At 38.7% G+C, this 19,755-nt stretch overlaps 1 protein-coding gene and 1 long non-coding RNA gene across 2 annotated transcripts in view; one reads left to right on the top strand and one right to left on the bottom strand.

The window, feature by feature from the left end:
* Positions 1 to 1,339: 1,339 nt before the first annotated feature.
* Positions 1,340 to 19,752, bottom strand: LOC308178404. The gene is made up of 3 exons (XR_013939736.1): positions 16,755 to 19,752; positions 5,857 to 6,055; positions 1,340 to 3,307 (listed from the first exon to the last, which is right to left on the bottom strand). It is a non-coding gene; the product is annotated as an uncharacterized lncRNA (long non-coding RNA).
* PLA2G10 (phospholipase A2 group X) overlaps positions 14,575 to 19,755 on the top strand; it is an 11,640-nt gene continuing 6,459 nt past the window's right edge. Inside the window, exon 1 of the mRNA XM_080556972.1 lies at positions 14,575 to 15,843. Coding sequence (XP_080413098.1) covers positions 15,786 to 15,843 — 58 coding nt within the window. The 5' untranslated portion in view covers positions 14,575 to 15,785. The remainder of the gene's footprint in view (positions 15,844 to 19,755) is intronic.

The raw sequence follows: 19,755 nt of genomic DNA, 5'->3' as shown, positions 1-19,755 counted from the left end.
AGGCCTCCAACCAGCCCATGAGAATAATCTTGAGTGAAACATGCTGCAGCATGACAAAGGTGTGGATGGTGGATCTAATAAGGATAAGAATAGAAAAGGTAACCCTTTGCTAGGATGGGTGACCAGCTAGAGGTCTTCTGTTAGCCAGGAAAGAAAAAGAGTGCCAGTCCCTGCTTTTAAACTTTTCTGAAGAATAGTAAAGGTGATAATGGGCAGGTGTTCTCCATAAATGAGAGGGAGATGGATTTAAGCTTTCTTTTTCCCCAGTTAGCTCCGTAATGTACCTGAGGCTTACTCAGGCCTCTCTCTCCTTTCATGTTTGAAAACAATCAGAGCGTATCACCTCAGGCTGGCAGGGGAAGGAACAAGAAAAAGAAGTGCTTGTCAGGCTATGCTACTACAGCTTAGACCATCTCCTGATGTTGTCACACATTTCAACAGGAAGAGTGACAAAACTGGAACCACATCAAGCCATACCTGAAAGTCGCTTGAGATGAATGAGCAACTACTCAAAAGCATGCTGTCCTGAAAACGCATTGGTTGATTTTTTTTTATTTTTTACATCATTATATCATTATTGTCAAGGTTCTTAGCTAAGATATCCTTCCTAAATGTTAGTTGTCCAGAGTATGTAAAAAAAAAAAAAAAAAGTAAAACTTGTTGCTGGACTAGAAAATTCAAATGCCACAGGGTTTTGAAAACGTGATTTAAAAATAAAAGGGAATATGCAGGGCATTTTGTATTAATTCATACCAGAAATGCTAAAGAGGAAATAAATTTGAGACTCTGAAACAAACAGAGGTTCTGCTCTGTAAGGTCTCAGTAGATTAACTTCAGTTTTCCTGCTTACTGAGCCTTAATGCTGCGTGCGCTCAAGACTTGTAAATCTTTTAAGGTGCTTTACCATTTTCGTAAGGGACTTGCAAACTCGCAAACTCTCTTTTGATCACAAAAAATGTATCTGTCTGGACATAAAGGCTATATTTCAATAGGAATAATATATATATTGCTTCAATTCTTGATTTAATAATAACTGATCTATTCTAGCTGGTTACAGAATTTTGACCAGAGTTGGGAAAAGTCAGGAGTTTGGACAGTTCTGTGGACAGTTCTCACAGCACCTCTCCATGTCCAGGGAGCTAAGGACAATTTCTGAGGGTGCCTTACATATCTTGAAAAAGGGTATCTATCTATCTATCTATCTATATACACATATAAAGATACTTTAAGGATACAAGAAAAGCACATCATGAAGTTATTAATCTGTCAACTCTCTTCTTTCCAAGCAGCTTCAAGTTTTCATTGTTTACATGTTTCATTACATTTTCCCTTAAAAAAAAAAAAATCAGAACTTTTCCTACCATTTTTCTTATTATTTTTTGTGGTTAAGAAGGTTTAAATGCAGCAATATATGCCCATTTAATTTATTGGATTATTTCATTATATTCCATTTTTTCTATACTGTTATCTTACTCATTTCTACATTACAAACAGGCATTGGAGATTAAACTGAGGAAGATACACACAATTTCTGGCCTTTTTGGTAATGTGATATTTCCATCACTGTTGTAACTGGCTAACTCATTATCATGAGCTTCAGCTGTTTACATCAGATCTTAATTTTATCATTTTCTTTAACTATGGCTGTGCTGATTAATGATGTAAGGCATGTCAGATTACTTCCTTTGGGAGAAAGAGAATGTCATTACATCCGCTGTTAGCGTGAATCTATCTCAAGAAGTGTTTTGTTTGAGGGGTAATACACATTCTAGCTGTACTTTGGAGCTACATGTTTTTATTAGATTTAGTATCTTGATTTCCACGTCCATGGTCCTGTCCTTATTTGCTTGGCTTTATACTTGGAAGTTAAGAAGAACATACGTTTAATCCTAGAGAATTCTAACGTAACTGAAAAGATGGATTATGGCTAAAGTGAATTGATCTCTTTTTCTATCACAGCTTATATATGCAGTTTAAATCTGCCCATAAAGAAGATGGAGGAGGTGAAAACAGTGGTTTATAATCTAACTCAGAGAAGAGTTAGGAACTCTAGAGTCAGGAAAGAACACAGCCAGAACTGAAGAATACCTCCACCCAGAGAGGGGTCCCTACCAGAATAACAGATGACTACACAGTGAGCCAAAGCACACCAAATAGTGGCAATCAATGGCTCACTTCTGAGCCAAACTAAAATACTAGCATGGGCACATACTTTACCAATTTGATCATTCCTGCTAAGAGTAATCCCCCTGAGTTTTGTAGGGCACCTTTGCATAAACAAGCGGGGATTAGGATAGATTTTCTCTTTTTGCAGTAAGGTATCCTAATCACGAGCTCAGCTGTTGCTGGCATATCTTTCTGTCTCTGAATAAGAAAATCTAATTCTTCTCACAATTTTAACAGAAAGGGTAAAGGCAACAGTTGCTTAAAACCTCTTTAGGGCTGGCAATCAGATTATCCTTTTCATAGGTGAGTTAAGTAGGTTAAGTATCTTCAAAGACTCTAAACTGTCTCTCTCATATCCTGAAAGCTATTAACACATTGGAACTGGCTGCTCCCCGCAGGCTTAGGTCAAAGTGGCTAAATGCTACACCTCTCTGCCTCTCTTAATCATATCCACTTGAAAAACAGGGAGTCCCCCATCAGTACATTGGCTCTTGTGAATCCCTAACTTTTTCTTTTTACTATAGAGGAAGCTCAGACCCTTCAGACAGAGAACCAACCACCATAATGCCTAGTTATAGATCAGTATTCTTAATTCCTGCAAACGGTATAAGCAGTTATTCATCAGCTGATCTTAGCTGTCATTGTTATTCTAAAAGGTCAAGAAGTCATCCAAGACTCAGGATATAAGCACTAGTAAAAACAGCAAAGTATTCTCAAGCTGAGTATAGCATATGTAAGGAATTCTTCAGTTTTGCCACTGACATGTTTCAAGTCCTGAACAGTAGTGTTTACTTTTTGCTTTATGTCACTCCACCTCATGTTAGAGTACATTATTACAATGATTTTGCTTTTCATCATGTCACCTAAAACATAATGGAACAAACGCTGCTTTGCAAAAGTAGCAATTATACACTAAAAAGCTGAATTTAAATACAACTTTAAATAAGGAGGGGCCAGATTTGACTAGATTCTTTCAGAGAAAATACTTTTTAAACAGAAAATAACAAATGAGAATGAACTTAGCTGGTACCTTTGATCTAGCTTATTTCTGTTTTTATATTGCTGGGCATCAAGCTGATGAGATGTTTCTGCTTTTCCCTTACCATCATTACTGAAATACAGGGTTCAAAATACAGCTTTTCTAGAGTGAAGGAGAGAGAAAAAGTCTGTAAACCCTCACAAAACACACACGCACACTTTCCAGATAAAATTTACTTGTAGGCTTCACCCTTTATTCCTTCCTGGCAATTTTAATTTCAATTTTTGATCTTTCTTGAACAAAAAACATTAAAATACAAAAAGGATAAATATAGTAATTTTAAAAAATGCAGAAATTACTAATAAGTGCTATGCATTGAAAAGATAAACACTGATATTGGAAAAATTTGGCAACGTGTAGATCAGCATCAGACACCAACACTCATTTTACTAAGTGTTCTGGCCAGCAACTGAAACTTTTAAGTGTCGAAACTAGATATTAGAAACTTGTATAATAATTTTCTTTCACCTCTTTCTTCTAGGGAGAAAAGGTAGACTATTTGGTTCAACTAGAAAAAATGCAGAATACTTCATAACTGAGAACCTATCAAAGAGAAATATTTAAAAACAGTATTTCAATTCTTGTTTGTTAAACTAGAAAGATTACCATTTTGAGGAACTCATAGCATCAAAGTAGAAAAGCATAAGAATGAATGATGCTGCCATGGAACCCCTAAGGATATTTTTTATTCAAAGATATTATAAATATAAATATTATAAATATTTTCTTTAAAGAATAATTAATTTCATCCCTCAGTCCAGCATTTTGGTATTCAAGCCAGTACAGTTTGTTTTTTTTTTCTTCTGCTGCAAGCCATATCATTAAGCATATAGGTATACACACATTACTCCTAAATATACACAATTTCAGAAGTGAGAAGAGTCATATGAGAATTAACTAACACAATATATTTAATTTCAGAGTTCTCATTTTGCAGTACGGAAGAGAATCCAGGTGAATGGGCAGCGTACAGTGTCCATTACAAATAATGACCCTGATGGAGCAGCACAACCTCTGACAACAATGTGAGTCCATCTTAAGGACTGCGTGCCCAGCAAGGCAGGATATGAAGTCATGGAGCATTGTTTTTAGGCAACTTTGCAATTCTGTTTACATAGAAGTTGTTTTCTCATACCTTTTTGCTAATCTTTTTTTTTTTTTTTTCTCCTCGTTTTTCTTGTACTCTTTTACTCTGTGGTAGGAACTCAAAAGAGGCTTTATAACCACATGTGCTTCCATGAAATTTGAGTTTGTATGCTATAAGACCCAAACAAAACAAACACTAGATGGTTGTGTGTGTTTTTTTTTCATTTAAGTGAAGTGCTCTATTCTAAAATGTGGCACCCCACCCATGGGCTGTATACATAAGAAGGTTTTAAATTGACAGGAGAGTTAACATTCTTCCAAACCTCAGTCTGGAACATATATAATTACGCTAAGTCATTGTTAGAAGCTATTTTAAAAGGAAATGTTGCCTACCCTCTGAGTTTTTTTGATATGTATATTTTTTAGGCACATCAGCTTTGATACAGTCTCTTTAAGAGTACAACATTATTATCGTGATAGAATAAGCAGCACTAGCCCACTTCAAAGCACTAAAAATAAGACAATGAGCTGGCTCTTCTACGTTTTTCTTCTCTTCACCTTGCTTTGTATGGAGCTTCAGTTGTTCTGTGTCTCATTATTTAAAATTTGTAAAATTGAGCTGCCACCATTTAAACCTACACAGTGGTTGCAGGGATTTAAATAAAGAAAACTACTTCTTTAAACTGTTGATTTTCAGGTACTAGATAGCTACTAGATAGCTATTGGGTTTTTTGGTTGGTTGTTTTTGGTGTTTTCTGTCTTTTTTCTTTTTTTTTTAGTTCCCTTTTTTGTTATTGTTGTTTAGTTTTTGTTTTTACACATTTTTCTTTATGTTTTAGAGATAATAGGAATTTACTGGTTTAACTGAGAACAGAACCTAACCTTTGGTAAATACTGTATATGCTTTATTTGTATGTTCTCACGACTAAAGTTTTTCTGCCTGTCAGTTGAAATGTTTTAATATTGAACTTACTGCCATTCCTTCCCCTTCTCAAAGGCTCTCCCAAATTATTTTAACAAATATTTTCATGAATAAATAATGAATATGTTTTCTTCTTGAAGAGAAAAAATGATTGTGTTGATTAGATTTTATTTTTACTAAAAACATTTTACCAATTTCAAATGTGCATTGTCCCATCTAACTGCAAGTCAATCAGTTTTAAGTAAACCTTTTCCCTAAGTAGACTATCCCGTCTTGATTGCTGGTGCCTACTCTTGAATCAACTTTTTTTTTCCCTGCAGACAGAGGCCCCTCACAAGGGTTCTGCTAACAGAACAGGAAGTCCCTTATCTTCTAAATTTGTGTGACTCCAAATTTAATTATATGCTTCAGGCAGATAGGAAATATGCCTTGCTCAAATAAATTACTTGGGCTGGTACAAGAAATTTCAGGAGCTATGGCATACAAGTCAGATTAGATGATCTGAGCATCAACTCTTTAAATAAATCACAAGTGACTTAAGAAGCTGAAGAAGAAGGTGGGCAGAGGCCAAATCAAAATGATTATTTATTGAGATAAAACATCAAAGAACAGGAAAAAAAAAAAAAAGAAACAAGCAGCTTACCAGTAAGTAGTCACACTTCTTGTTTTGATGGTGACCCTTCTTGAAGGGATCATATTGCCTGGTGTTTTCACATGGTTTCCTAAGTCCAGTATTTCAAGTAAAATTAGGGCTCTTGCAGCTCCTCCTCTTCCTTTCAGCCTGCTGTCATAATGATCATAAAGGCACCCACCTAATACCAGTTCTCCCAGTTGTGGGGTAGCTACACAGATTACAGAAAAATGAAGGGGGTTGGGGGGATACAATATATGTGTTACGATTAAAAATATTTCTTTCTTTATATGAAAGCAGTTGTTTAATGCTTGTATTATTTCTGGCCAAAGGAAGATGCATTCCCTTCCCCAGGATCAGGGATGATATCATTACAGATAATTAACCACTTTGCTTTACATTTTAAGTCTACTTCATTGCATGCAGAAAGCAAAACATGTTTCCACACATCCATAGGCAAACTATTCACTGCTTCAACATAAATTCATAAATAAAAAACACTACCTTACTGAAAGTGAAAAAATGACCTTTTAGCATCTCAACACACAGTTACTTGAGAACATCTATATGTTTGAAACAGTGATGTACAGTATTGACTTTTTTTTTTTTTAAATAAATACAGGTATTTTCTTTGGTGGCTATCAGAAAAATCAAAACAAAAACTCAGTAAGGTATTCTACAGAATAAATATGAATTAGAATTGCTATGTAATTAAGTTGGGGTACGTCTCCCCTTGACCCTCCAATTTAAATAAGACTTGGAATCAAGCAAAGATTATCTGTTCCTGGCAAATCCTAGGGATTACATGGAGCATAAACTAATAAGGGTTTAGCTTTTCTTCTTTCTGAGAGAGGAAATAAGTAGAATAACATTAAAACATTAATGTGGCGTTAAAGAATTCCAAACAGAACTAGAAAATTAAAAAGGTTAGGATTCTCACAGCAATATCAAATCAGCATTGAGGTTAAGAAACGCAGTCTTGCAGATCACGCAAAATTCAGAGTACTCCCTGTATACAGTACTGTTCTGCTCTGTAAAGTAAAAGCATCAAATATAAGAAATTCTATATTTTAAATGATAATCTGCAAACAAAAAATGATGCCAACAATATTCAGCACCACAATATCCTATTTTGGGGTGTCATAGTCACAAAGGAAATCTAGACAAAATTTCTACTTGTTCAACAGAGTTTGACAAAATATCTGTATTAAAATAATTGAAACAATAATTAACACAATTAGAATGTGCTAAGTTTTATGGCTGTTTATTTCTTTAGGCTTTGAAGGACTAATCAGTGAAAGCGACAGCATAAATCCTAAACGAGGAAGTTACTGAAGAAAGTCTTAGAGGAATGAACTACTTTGTTACCAAGCTCCTTTTGACTGCTCGATATCACCTATGACTTGATGCTATATATGCTTTAGGATCAGTGCTTTAAAGAAGTAAATCCATTTAGCAAGATTCACACCTTTAATCCCTTGCTCCTTTGTTTTCTCGTGCTGTCTTGTGCATCCTGACCAGTTAGCAAGGCCTATTACACTCAGTATAGCACAGTCCCTTATAGCAAATGCAAAGAGAATGACAGTTCCATCACTACTAGTACGCATGGGGTAGTTCCATGGCATTTGATGTATTAATTAATTTAATGATAGCATCTCAATACGAAGTTAAAACATTTTCTCCTTTCTACATAAGATTTTTCATACATGCCATTTTAAAGCATACAGTCTCTCTGTGCTTAGGATGATATGAGCTTTAAGATTACAGGACCTGTAGACAAGAGTTTTTCTTGCTTGCTTTCTACTAAATTTAGTAAATACAGCATTGCAATTAGGAATTTGTTTTATTGTAAACTAAGGAAGTAAGTCAAGTATTTGGTTCAGGTCATATTCCTCGTATTAAAATGAAAACAAAAACAATAACCAAGGCTTAAGATTGCCAAAACCACTGGTGTCTTATTTTTCAGTTTGGACAATGGAAATTAAATTATGCAACATATCTACATCTCTTTGAAGATTCAGTGAACTCTGTAGGAGCTAGGTATCATCATCTTGCTTGAGCACAGTCGTATTTACAGGGTACTGGGACTCCACTGCAGATGCAACCCTCAGACTCAACTGTTCTCTTAGCATTTTCTGACAGTGAGCCTATAAGAAGTCTCCTGCTCACAAATGTCTTGAACATGTCTTATCTTGCTCATAACTGGTCACTTTTAAGGGAATATGCAGCCTATAGAATCATAAACTCTTTCTTAGTTTTAGGAAGAAAAGTATTCTTAATCCAGTAATTGACACCACAAAGAAGCATAAGCTAAAGTCTTTATAATTACAGGATACATAAGTTGTTCTAAATTGTTCACATTATAAAGTACCCATGGCATTTGTTGCTGTGCAAATACAGTGGCAAACAGGCCTTCATAGAAAACTTGCATAATATGTTTGTCAGCACGACCCAGATTTGAGAATGTACTTAAACTTGTACTTTCTATTGAGATTAGAGTCCTAGCTTCTCCCTGGGAAATCAAAATAGCAACTAGTGGCTAAACAATAGCAGCTAAGCAGACATTTTACTGAATGCTGACCTGCATGTTGGGCACTTCCGCTCTATGCATAATCCTCAGCCAATGACTGTTACAACTCTTGGCTAATTCAGAAGAATCTGATTTACTTGAGGTGTAGAAAATCATGGTCATGGAGCTGGCGGTTCTCTGTTTCATTTACTCCTTGTTCCACCCACACTGAAAAGGCAGTAAAGGTAGGAAACAATCCAATGGGAAAGAAAGAAATCCAAGCCTGTTTGACAAGTGGCACTTGAATTTATCAACACTATTGAGCTGCATTGCCTTTTTGAACCCGTGTGTCTTAACATCCCAGTTTTCTAGTTTTCACTTCTTTCCTACTCGTAAGAAGTTCTCTGGCTATTCCCAGTAACCCTCATCCCTCCTCAGTACTTCCATTTTTCTTGTCTCCTAGTCATACATTCAGTAACTGCCCAGTTCCCAAAGGAGTCTGGATGGCATTTAAACAGGTTAAAGATAGCTATTCGGATGATTAGCCTGGAGCAGACAAGGGCTACTTTGTCCTCACCTTTCCTTTGATGGACACCCAACTTAGGTTTTTTATCCTCTCCCAGGTGTCCAACTGACATAAAATTATTGACAGATGAGAAAGCAGACATCATGAACAGAAAGATCATAAAGAAAGCTGTAATACAAGCAGCCTAGTGGGGCATTACACCACTGACAGGATGGAGAATAATATAATAAAAGATGGAAAAATAAATAGATGAGACAAAAATCTGCACTTCATTTTTAAGCAATTTACAGCATTTAATGAGACGGAATGAAGAACCAGTAGGTAAACGAAAAGTGTTGCACAAAATGATAATAGGTGTATTTGTCTCAGCCCTCTCAGTGGAATAGTCTACACAGTCTCTGTTAGTCTAAAGTCTACCTTAATCTTTAGTACTGCTTACAGTTCTGCAGTTTCCCCACATCTCAGTAAAAATACAACAGAACTGGAAGAATATTTGGATAAGGACAAATGCATGGAAATGGAATTTCAGAACAGTGAATTAAAATGGCAGGAAAGTAGTTCTTTATGAAAAGAACATTGCTTCTGTTTATGACAAAGCAGTCTAGATAATAAAAGTAGACAAGCAAAGTCTCATCTTTCCTTGAATTCAGTACGTATTATTCCTCCTGTGCATTTGCATAGCTTAGTTGGTGATACATACAAAAATAATTATCAATTAATTTGTTATTGTAGTAGAACAGACGTACTGCCTTCCCTGCCTGCAGGGCGTAGTTTCATGAAAACCTTTAGGCAAAAAGAAAATTGTTATTAGAGTCTCTTTCCCTGCAAGGTGGAACTGCCAGTTTGAAGCTACCTGCTATCAGATCACAATTCATAGAATCACACAAGCGGTCAGGGACTTCTGCAAGTCTGCAGCATTACTTTCTGCTCAAGGCAGGCTCCATGAAACACATTGCTTCAGGCCATGTCTAGTCCAGTTATGAATATTTTAAAGGACAGAGTTACTACAGCCTCTCCGGGTAAGCTGTTCTGGTATTTGACCACCCTTTTATATACATACATACATATATATACACACATATATAAAAGGAATATATATTTCCCTATACTGAATTTCCCACGTTGGAACTTGTGCCCATTTGCCTCTTGTGCATCTCTGGGAAGCACCAAGCTCTACACCCTCCTTCTCTACTCCCTCCCATTAGGTAGCTAATTAGACAACAATATGAACTCCCCGCACCACCATCATCATCTTTAATGCTGAGCAAACCCAGTTCTGTCAGGTTCTCCTTGGCACGTTGTGAACTGCAGCCCCCAAGCAGTTTGGTGACCTTCACAAGCCTTGCTTTAGTATGTCAACATCCGTCTTCTACTAGGGGTCCAAAGCTACAGACAGCATTCCAGATGTAGTTTCACAGAAGCCAAATTGAGGGGAAGAATCATTTCCCTCCAAAGCCACTGGCTATACTCAGCCCAGTATACAGCTGGACACGCTTGCTGCAGGGGCACACTGTTGACTCATGTTCAACTTCTCCACCATGACCCCGAGATCCTTTTCTGTAAAGCTGCTCTCTAGACAGTTGCCAGCCTGTCCTGTTGCATGGGGTTATGCCAGCCCACATACAGGGCTCTGCATTTGCTGAGCTTCATGAGGTATAGCTCATTTTTCCAGTCTGACTAGGTCCATCTGAGTAGCAGCCCTGCCCTCCCATGTACCAACCACTCCCCCCAATTTGCTATCACCCACAAACTTGCTGAGAGTTCACTCTATCCCATCATCCCGCTCATTACAGCAGCCATTTCAAGAATCCGTGTTGACATAACCTCTATAAAAAGAAATCACAAGAAGGATGTTTGACTTGCTGTGCTACAACCTTCTAATTTTGCTTTACAAGAAAAATGGAAGAGTTGCATTGCTATCTCTTCTTATCTAGGTATAAAAATCAAAAGTAAGTTCCATGGGAAGCAGGCCCTGGGTCCCTTGGGTACACATGCTACAATGTAGAACTTGGCTTACAGTGTGTAAGAAATCTTCAGAAAGGCACAGGTGACTGTTGAAACTTAAGAGCTAAGAAAGTCAGAAATTATTTACAGATTCCTTACCCAGAATCTGCCAGTTCATGGCTTTGGTCAAAGACAGATGATACTTCTATATCATAAAACAGACAGATTCACATCACTATATACACAGTGCTCCAAGAACATACTTGCAATTTGTTATTTACCTGGGTGATTGCGTGCACAGGATGGACTTTGTGCTAGTAGCCATTACAGTTGAGAAGGAGAGGGTAGAATCTGGAGCAGAACAAAAACAGCCCCCAAAAAAAGACTGACGAAAAATGAAAACTGTAGGAGTAATTTAGCTCCTCTGCATGCACTGTAACTGCAAACCAGTTTCAAGAACATTTATGTAATAACAACCTTTCCAGCAACAGTATGTTATGGGCAGCTGCGCACCAGCACAACATTTCTACAGGAGGGACATGACAACATTGCTGCCAAAGGGCATGTCGAGGATGCTACAAACATGGTTCCCAAAATTCTCTCAGAACATATTATTCTTCTCATAGACTTACTATTACAAAAACAGTGCAAGTCATACCATAGGCTGGTATAGTCTTAAAGTTGTATTTTGTTCTGTATGCTAGAAATAGTTTTGAGATAGTACCATGAAGTATGTTATTAAATACTATAAACTGGTTCTGCAGAATATTTTCGGATCGTTTCACACAAACCTCTCTCTCCAGATTATGTTTTATAACTCTTACAGTTTGTGGAACAACATCCCCAGCAGCATGAGACGAAGAAAACATTGGTAAACAGGAAGCGTTCGTTCTGAAAAGGAGCTACAGAGGATGGAAAGACATGAAAGAGAAGGAAGCCAGCCAAACCTCTAAGATGTGGGAACAAAGCCACTGACTGTTTCCAAACAAATTCTGGAATAAGACTCTTCTTTTTATGAGGATGATTATAAGTAAGACACCAAGGTGCAGTTCCCCAGCTCTACCACAACCCTCATGTAAGACTTTCACCAAATCACCCTGCTTCCATTCCCATCTATAACAATGGGAGAAATAACTTTTTCCACCATTCTTTATTAGTTGTTTGCTTAGCTCATTAATTCAGTGGGGTAGGAAATATGTCATGTACAGTAATTGCAACATGCCTAACACAGTAGAATTCTGATTTAGTAGGACTTGCCTTAGATACCTACACACCCTAGTACTCCTACAATCATCATCGTTACTAGAGATCTTCATAATAGCTAAGTTCTGAGTACATAAACCAACCCTGGTCCAAGGTAGGAGGTCAATTTTTTTTTATTATTTTAATTTCTCAGTAAAAATAATTGATCTTACTAAATAAAAAGTGTTAATGGAAGCAACTTTTTCTGTTACTTGAAAAATACAGCTTTGCAGCTGTTTGGTCAGTGGCAAACATACTATCACGTTTTTCTCAAAATCACCACCTTCACCTGCTCACAGGGGAACTGGATACCTTGCACTTTTTCCTGTTTTAGACCATTCCAACACTTTGCATCAACATTTTAGAATAAATTGGTCCAAAATGTTACCATCTTGCTGCGTATACAGACTAATATCTTCATTCTACACATAAGGAAACCGAATCATAGACCCAGAAACCAGGCTTTTACAACCAACTTAACAAGACTGCCCATAATATTTTTGTTCTGAGAGAACGTTCCTCAGAGCAACTATCTGTCTCAATTATATTAATCTATTCCTCAGATTTAAAAACAACTTAATTAAAGCTACCATTGAGCACATGCAACCTTGGTTGAGAAAGGATATTTGTAAAGCAAATGCTTCTCCCCGCCCTTGCATGGCTCCAATTCACAAAGTAAAAATTCACCAGTAAGAAAGGAAATGCCGTTTCTTGCATACAACTTCTACCAGTTACCAAGTGCTTCAGAAAGAAGAAAGGGACACTAGAAAGAGTGAATATGACATTTCCACTGTCCTATAAAATATTATTTTAAAACGTAAAGGGAATTTTGAGTCCCATTAAATAAATAAACAAACAATCGTTGTAATCTGTAATAACTTCCAATCTGTTACTAGTATCTTTTCTTAGCTGTATACAATAACAATTAACTGGACAACCTAACTCCCCTTGAATTGAAGTATTTATTTTTCAGATTTTTTGCCATGATTTCACTAAATATTTTCCTTTTACTGCAGTTCTTATGAAACAAAAATCCTGATTTGCATTCCTTACTTCATATAGTTTGTCACCTCACATCTTTTTCTCTTTTCTAATGGAAGCAGCTGTAGTCTGAGCATTTCAATCTCTTGTGATTTTTCAAGGGTTGTAAGATTACTTTCCTTCCTTCAGGGAAAATGCATTTCTAAATCACAGATGAAATTTTGGGAAGCATATGTAATGATAGAGCATGGGAAAAAGTACTCACATGCAAGCACTATCACCACCTCATGACCTAAGAAATACACCAAATCGGCTGTAACTTCTTATGTGGTCTCTACAGAAAAAGATTTCTTAAAAGTAACTAATTATATGATCTCTGGATAAATGCTGCAGAAGCTAATGGAACCTTGACAGCCCATTTCTGTGTCAATCCTGCTCTTGTTTTAGTAGAACGTTTCCCAGGGCCACAGGACACTAAGAGGATGGTTCTCTTCCAGTTCAAACTATTTACATATAAACTATTCAGTAGGTACAGATACAAAGTATTACAGCAGTGTATTATTTATCTATTACTCTATGTATTATTTCTGCACATACCACCACACTTAAATGTTAATAGCATGAAATTTTGTGACAGTTGGATAACATGCATATGAGAATGAGAGAAGAATTAGCCAGCTTAGATGAAAAATCCACATCAGCTGTACTAAACCAACATCAGGTGCACCAGCACATCACCATCAGGCAGTCTACTGAAGAGCAAACATGACATTCAATTTGTGTTGCTCCCCTGGATATGGTTTTTATTGTCATAGCCAGTGGTATGTTGGATGGGATACTGTTCAACTGGAAGTTTCACTATACTGCTGTTGAACACTATTAAAACACTCTAATAGGTGTGACTTATTGACCGGAAGAGTCAGTAAACAAATAATGTATAAGTGACAATATAAAAATAGTGTAACAGTAATTAGCAGTGTGACTCCATGAGTAATAAGAAAATTGCTTTGACCCAGTTGATGGCAGTAGGAACAAAATCTTCAAATAAAAATAAATAAATAGAATCTATTCCAAACAGATGGATTATCTGCTATGACTCGTATATTAGCAAAACTTTTTCAAGATCATCGACAACGGTTATGGTTGCCAGAGATCCCATTTTTCCAGCAAGTCCAGCTCCCCAGGAGGTACAGCAGTAACTGTGCTCCGCTCTGCTCAGAACAGCCATGAGGTAGGGACAGAAGGAGCTGCTGGCAGCACACAGTAGCACCCTGTATCAGAAGCTGCTTGGCATCAATCAGCAGGAAGGCACAGTCACAGAGTGAGCCTCCAGCAGGATCCAGAACTATCTATGTCTATGCCTCGGCATAATGCCTCTCGAGCTGGAAACCACGCTTTCTGGTTTGTGAAAACTTCACACCATGAGTGCATCTGCTTATTCGGGCACAATGCATAGCCTTGCCTGGCTAACAAACTGCTTCTGCTGTTCTGCAGGCAGTTGCACAAAGTGGTGTCAGGTGTGTAAAGGCATGTCAATATCCTACCTTCAGCTGATGTGCTTCCACATTTATCCTACGCTACCCTAACTTCTGTGCCAACACTAACAGTTCATAGAGAGTGGATTAATGAGAACATAAAAACAAACCCGATCTGTCTGTGCATGCTTTTTGTCTTTTGGAATCAGACCACATATGATTTTCCACTTCCCTCCTGATTAAAGAGGAGCGATATGAAGCAGAAAGCAGTGTTTTAATGCAGAAGTAGAATTATTCTTCAATACACACATCCGAAAACATTTTATTTCTTTGGTGAAAATAGCCTTAACTACAAAACTACAAGCTGCTTTCCAATAGTAAAATGGTGTGACCAAGAACAAGTTCTTGGTAAATCCTGTTGAAAACAAATAAGCAAAACAAACACCACAAAAAAAAAATAAATCAACCAACCAACCAACAGAACCCCAACTCTCTTTTTCTCCTCTCTCCTTTATCCAAACAGTCAGTCTCCGTGGGATCCAATGGAGGTGGTATACTGAAATGTAATAATACTACACACGAAACAGAGGGAAAAAAAAAAAAATCAATGCACATGATTTCAGGGGTCCCAGTTGCTTGAACTCACAAGAAATGCACTGGTTTCAGTGCAACAATAAAAACTCTGATGAAATACCTGGAACGTAGCAGCAAAGAAAAGTGATGTAAAAGCAAGCGGTGTTGTCTGTGTGTTGAGAAAGGCAATGACACCATAAGAATGTGACACCCACCTGTAGATTTTGCAAAATATTCCAAGAGTTAGAAGGAAAAGCATATACAAAAAGGAAATGATCTGGAAGAGGAAAAAAAAAAAAAAAGAGAGAGCCCTCAGTATAAGCCTGCTTTGCCAGAGGGAAGGTTAAAAAGTCCCTTTGATCGAGCTGCGGAGCCCACAGGCAGCTCCCCGAGCTGGTGCAGCAGCAGGGGCAGCTTTGCCTCCCCGGCCTCCCGGCTCAGCGCACGAACCCGGCGCTGGGCACCACCCCGCAGCGGAGCCGAGCCGCTCGGCCCCTCGCCTCGAGGCTGAGCCGCATCGAGAGAGGAGCGGGGTTGTCCCCGCTCAGCCGGGGCCCCCAGCGCGGCTCCTCCCTTCTCGGGAGCCCGGTGCCCGGCCCGGGGGCAGCCTCTTAGGGCCGGCGGGGGCGGCCCCGGCTCAGTCCCGCACGGCGGTCACAGAGTGAGGCCGCGCAGCCCGCCCCCGCTGCCCATGGCGCCCCGCCCGGGCCAGCTGCTGCTGCTGCTGCTGCTGCTGCCGCCGCCGGCCGGTGAGTGCCCTGCGGCTGGGGACGGGGCTCGGGGGCACGGGGACAGGGGCTCCGACCCCGGCCCGAGGCCTGCCACCGACAAGGGGAGCTGCTGGGCCCGGGAGGAGGCTGAGAGGGGGCTTCGCTTCTTGGGGGGAGCTTCGCTGCTTGGACCTTCTTGGGGAGTTTGGGGGGAGCTTCACTGCCTTCCCCCCCCCTTAACAAAAGTTCATCAGTAATAGGCAAAATGTGTGAAAGTTTGGTACCTAAAAGCTGACTGCAGGTGTAATAACCTTTCCACAAAGGCAGGATATTTTACCATACCCATCTCAGGGGGTAAGACGCCCAAGGCACAAAGCAGTTCTGAAGCAAGGAATTGCTGGTGGTAGGGTTGTCTGCACAGCCACAGCGGGGTTATTCATAGAGACCGACTCATTCCTCGGGAGTAAGTTACAGTATAGGAATATAATTAAAGGACCCCTGCCTCGTACCTGACTATAACAGACTGCTCACTTAGCAGGTATTTAATTATTTTTTTTTGTCTCCTACTTATTAAATTAATGTCCTGTTTCTTAAACAATATTAGAGACCAGTTGTAATAATTTAGTTCATTTCCTCATAGATTTTCTGAGGTATTCATCAGCATAGTGCCTGAATGTACTTACTCCACGCTTCTGTGAAACTATACCATCATCATCATCCCTCTTTTACAGATAGGTAGCTAAGTTAACACACAAAGCATCCACTAATTTTAGGTTTCTGTGCTGACATGACAGAACCCAATCTTTTTTTGTGCTACTTTAAATGACAAGGAACATCAACTGCTTAAAGCCTGGCTCTCAGCAGTACACTTGTAGTTTGTTTCTCTAGCCCTGGGATATTCAGCAGGCTGGGACCATCAAGAGGCATTGTTTTAAAGGGTTAAAACTAACCTTATGCTGAACTTCTCTAACAGCTGTAAGGATAAAATCCAGTTTTCCAGAATAGCATCCAGCTGCCTTAACTAAGAGATTCGCTTTTGTCTCCTTGCACTTCTCCACACATTCTTAAACCACTTGGAAATTCAGCAAACCAAATCTCACAAATAGAAAGATCTTAAGGACGAGAGCCTCGACCTGTTCTTACAGCAGATCCTCTGTACAGAATGAATCAGGGATCTGGGGAAAAAAAAAAAAAGTCACCTGATTAAAGACCACAAGGTAATGTGCTTACATAATGGGGCCAACTTAAGGTTCCACCAGGCTCACTGCCCCAGTTCTACTTCCTCACCTCAGCATGCCCCTATTATTCCTTCTGCATTTTGATCATCCTCCAAGACTTCATCCTTTGCACAGCCCAAACCTCAGCAAGAACATTAAGGAAAACAATGAAAGACTGTTTCACTGCTTGTGCCAGCCTAGAGCAATCATTACAGAGAGAGCCTGGCTTCAGCCTGACGGCTGAGTCAAGCATCGCAGTCACCCCTTCCGTAGGCAGCGAGGAGGAAGGGAAATGCAATTTACCTGTTTCTCAATGCTTGGTCCACAGTATCAGGCAAATTTATCTGTTCAAAGGAGTTTACACATGACCACAGTTCATAGAGATAGCATATCAGTAGTCTGGGCAACAAGATGAGGTGAGAAAGGCCATTCCTGAGGCAGAAAACATCTCACTAAAACATGTTAGTTATTACATTGTCCCTTCCAACCCAAAGTATTCTGATTCTATAACCATGTACAGCACAATCAAAACGCTGAAGAGCTCATACAGGCAACAAACCATGAGGGTACAATGAAGTTTAAACTCTCCAAAGGTGGCAGGACTCCAATTTGGGCAACAAAATTGCTGATTTGAAATCAGGCAGGACACCAACATAACGTGATTACTTACTGTTACTTACTCTCAGGCTGTCTTTACTGTTAACTTAATTTCACTCTTCAGAAAGTCACCTCGGCTTTTAATCTCTGCAGTTTATTCATTAGAATCACATAGAACTGCATAGATTGTGTTTGTTCGTGTCCCCATCTGCTATTTTTATGTGTAGAGTAATCTTAGAATTGGTATAGTATTGTTTTTCCTTCAACCTTTACTTCTAAATCAGGTACATCACATCCATTTAAACGTGAGTTTGCTGATCTCTTGTTAGTTTTGTTTCCCCCCCTAATCTCCAAATACCTGTCTGTAAAGCTTTCTTTCGAGAACAGGAGCAGCTGAAATTTTAACATTTTCTTTGGCTTTATTCCATGGAAGTTCAATAAAATATTTTGTAAACATTTATTGTGCTGCTGATACACTAATGCTATCATTTCTGTGCCAATACTCCTCCTGTTTCTGTCATTATGTGGGTTCTAGGAGCATCCTTCATTGCTTTTATTACACATGGGTTATAAAGCTGTTGGGACAAACCTTTCTTTCAGCCTCGTTCTGAGCATCTGGTACAATACAGCCTTGCTTTATACCTGGAAGTCCAGATGCTGTAACACAGAGAAATTCCAAGGATAAAGATTTCATTTCCTTTTAACTTAGGTGGCACACTTCAAAAAAACTATACTTAAGCTCGCCACGGAGTAGGCAGTTCATTACTTCCATTTTACCTGGATTTAAATAAGGGATTGTGATTTCTCCAAAGTTAGCAGACAACTCTGTGATGCAACCAGGAATGTGATTTGGAAGTTCTTACCTTTTTCTTTCTGTCTTGTAGCCCTCCTATACCTTCCTTCCTCAGCAGCCAAGAACCAAGATGCACTCTGTATATTCTTCACTCGCTTCTGGGGTTTCCTCAGAGTTACTAACATCATGTACAGCAAACCTGGCTTTGCCATTAACCACTAACATGGTTCCTTCAGTTGTTACTGGCTAGCTACAGGACTAGCAAAACTAAACACTTAAGATTATAAGCTGTTTTAGTTTGTAATGCTGCAGCCTTACTGCAACATTTTTATCCGGGTATTTACTGAACCTGTACTGATAGCAAGGGTAATGCTTTCAATGGTGGTGTAAAAATAACTTAAGACTTAAAAATTGCTGAAAATAGGTTGGAGCCTTCAGTGCAAGGAAATGCTGCCTATTTACCATCCAGGGTCTGATGTGTTAGCTGAAACTGAAGGATGACCTGAAGCCCTAAAAAGAGTCACATGTTGTCGCAACGTTTATCTCCTTCCCAGGACCTAACTGCTTTAGCATTGAACTGATGGCTACAATAAAGTCCTTGAATAGTCTTGTTCTGTAGAAATGATGGCGAGAATCCCTTAAACAAACCTTTTTTCTAACTTCCCTGTAAATGATCCCAAGCACCCACATGCTTCTCTGCTCCGTGATGGAGAATTATTATCAAAATATACATTAATCATAGTCTTCACAACCTTCACATACATCAACAAAAAGAATTCCCTCCCAAATTTATACACACACCCTTCATCCCTTCAACATATTACAACAACAGAAATTCCTCCCTCCCCCAGTAAAATCAGTTATTTGGCATCTTGGCCTAGAAATTAGGATGCTTTAGTGGAAAAAAAGAACCCCATGAAAAAGGATATACTTGTACAAGTGTGAATTTTATATAAAGTAATAACACAGGCAAAATTGCGTTTTAGGTTAAGGAGAAAATCATCACTTAGGGCATCTAGTCCTAGCAGACTTGTGGATCTAGACCACAGAACATGCTAGCTCTAGCCAGTTTTAAGAACAGAAATGACTGAGGTCTGTCATTATATGCTGCCTTTATGGGAGGCAAACACAACACCTTTTCTGAATGCTGTTCAGTATTCTGCTCACTACCAAGTGGGGGAAAAGGGATTGGGTCAAGGACAGTCAATCACTGTGCCCCAGAGTTTCAAAAAGAGAATGGAGTATTATTTCAAAGTACTGACATATATTATCAAAGTTCAAATAAATACTAATAACATCAATGACTGTGTCTGCACATTAGATTCAACGCAAAGTTTTTCTTCC

This window comes from Anser brachyrhynchus, assembly GCF_964034855.1.
Source record: "Anser brachyrhynchus genome assembly, chromosome: 15".
Taxonomy (NCBI): domain Eukaryota; kingdom Metazoa; phylum Chordata; class Aves; order Anseriformes; family Anatidae; genus Anser; species Anser brachyrhynchus.
This window is presented reverse-complemented; position numbering and strand designations above follow the sequence as displayed.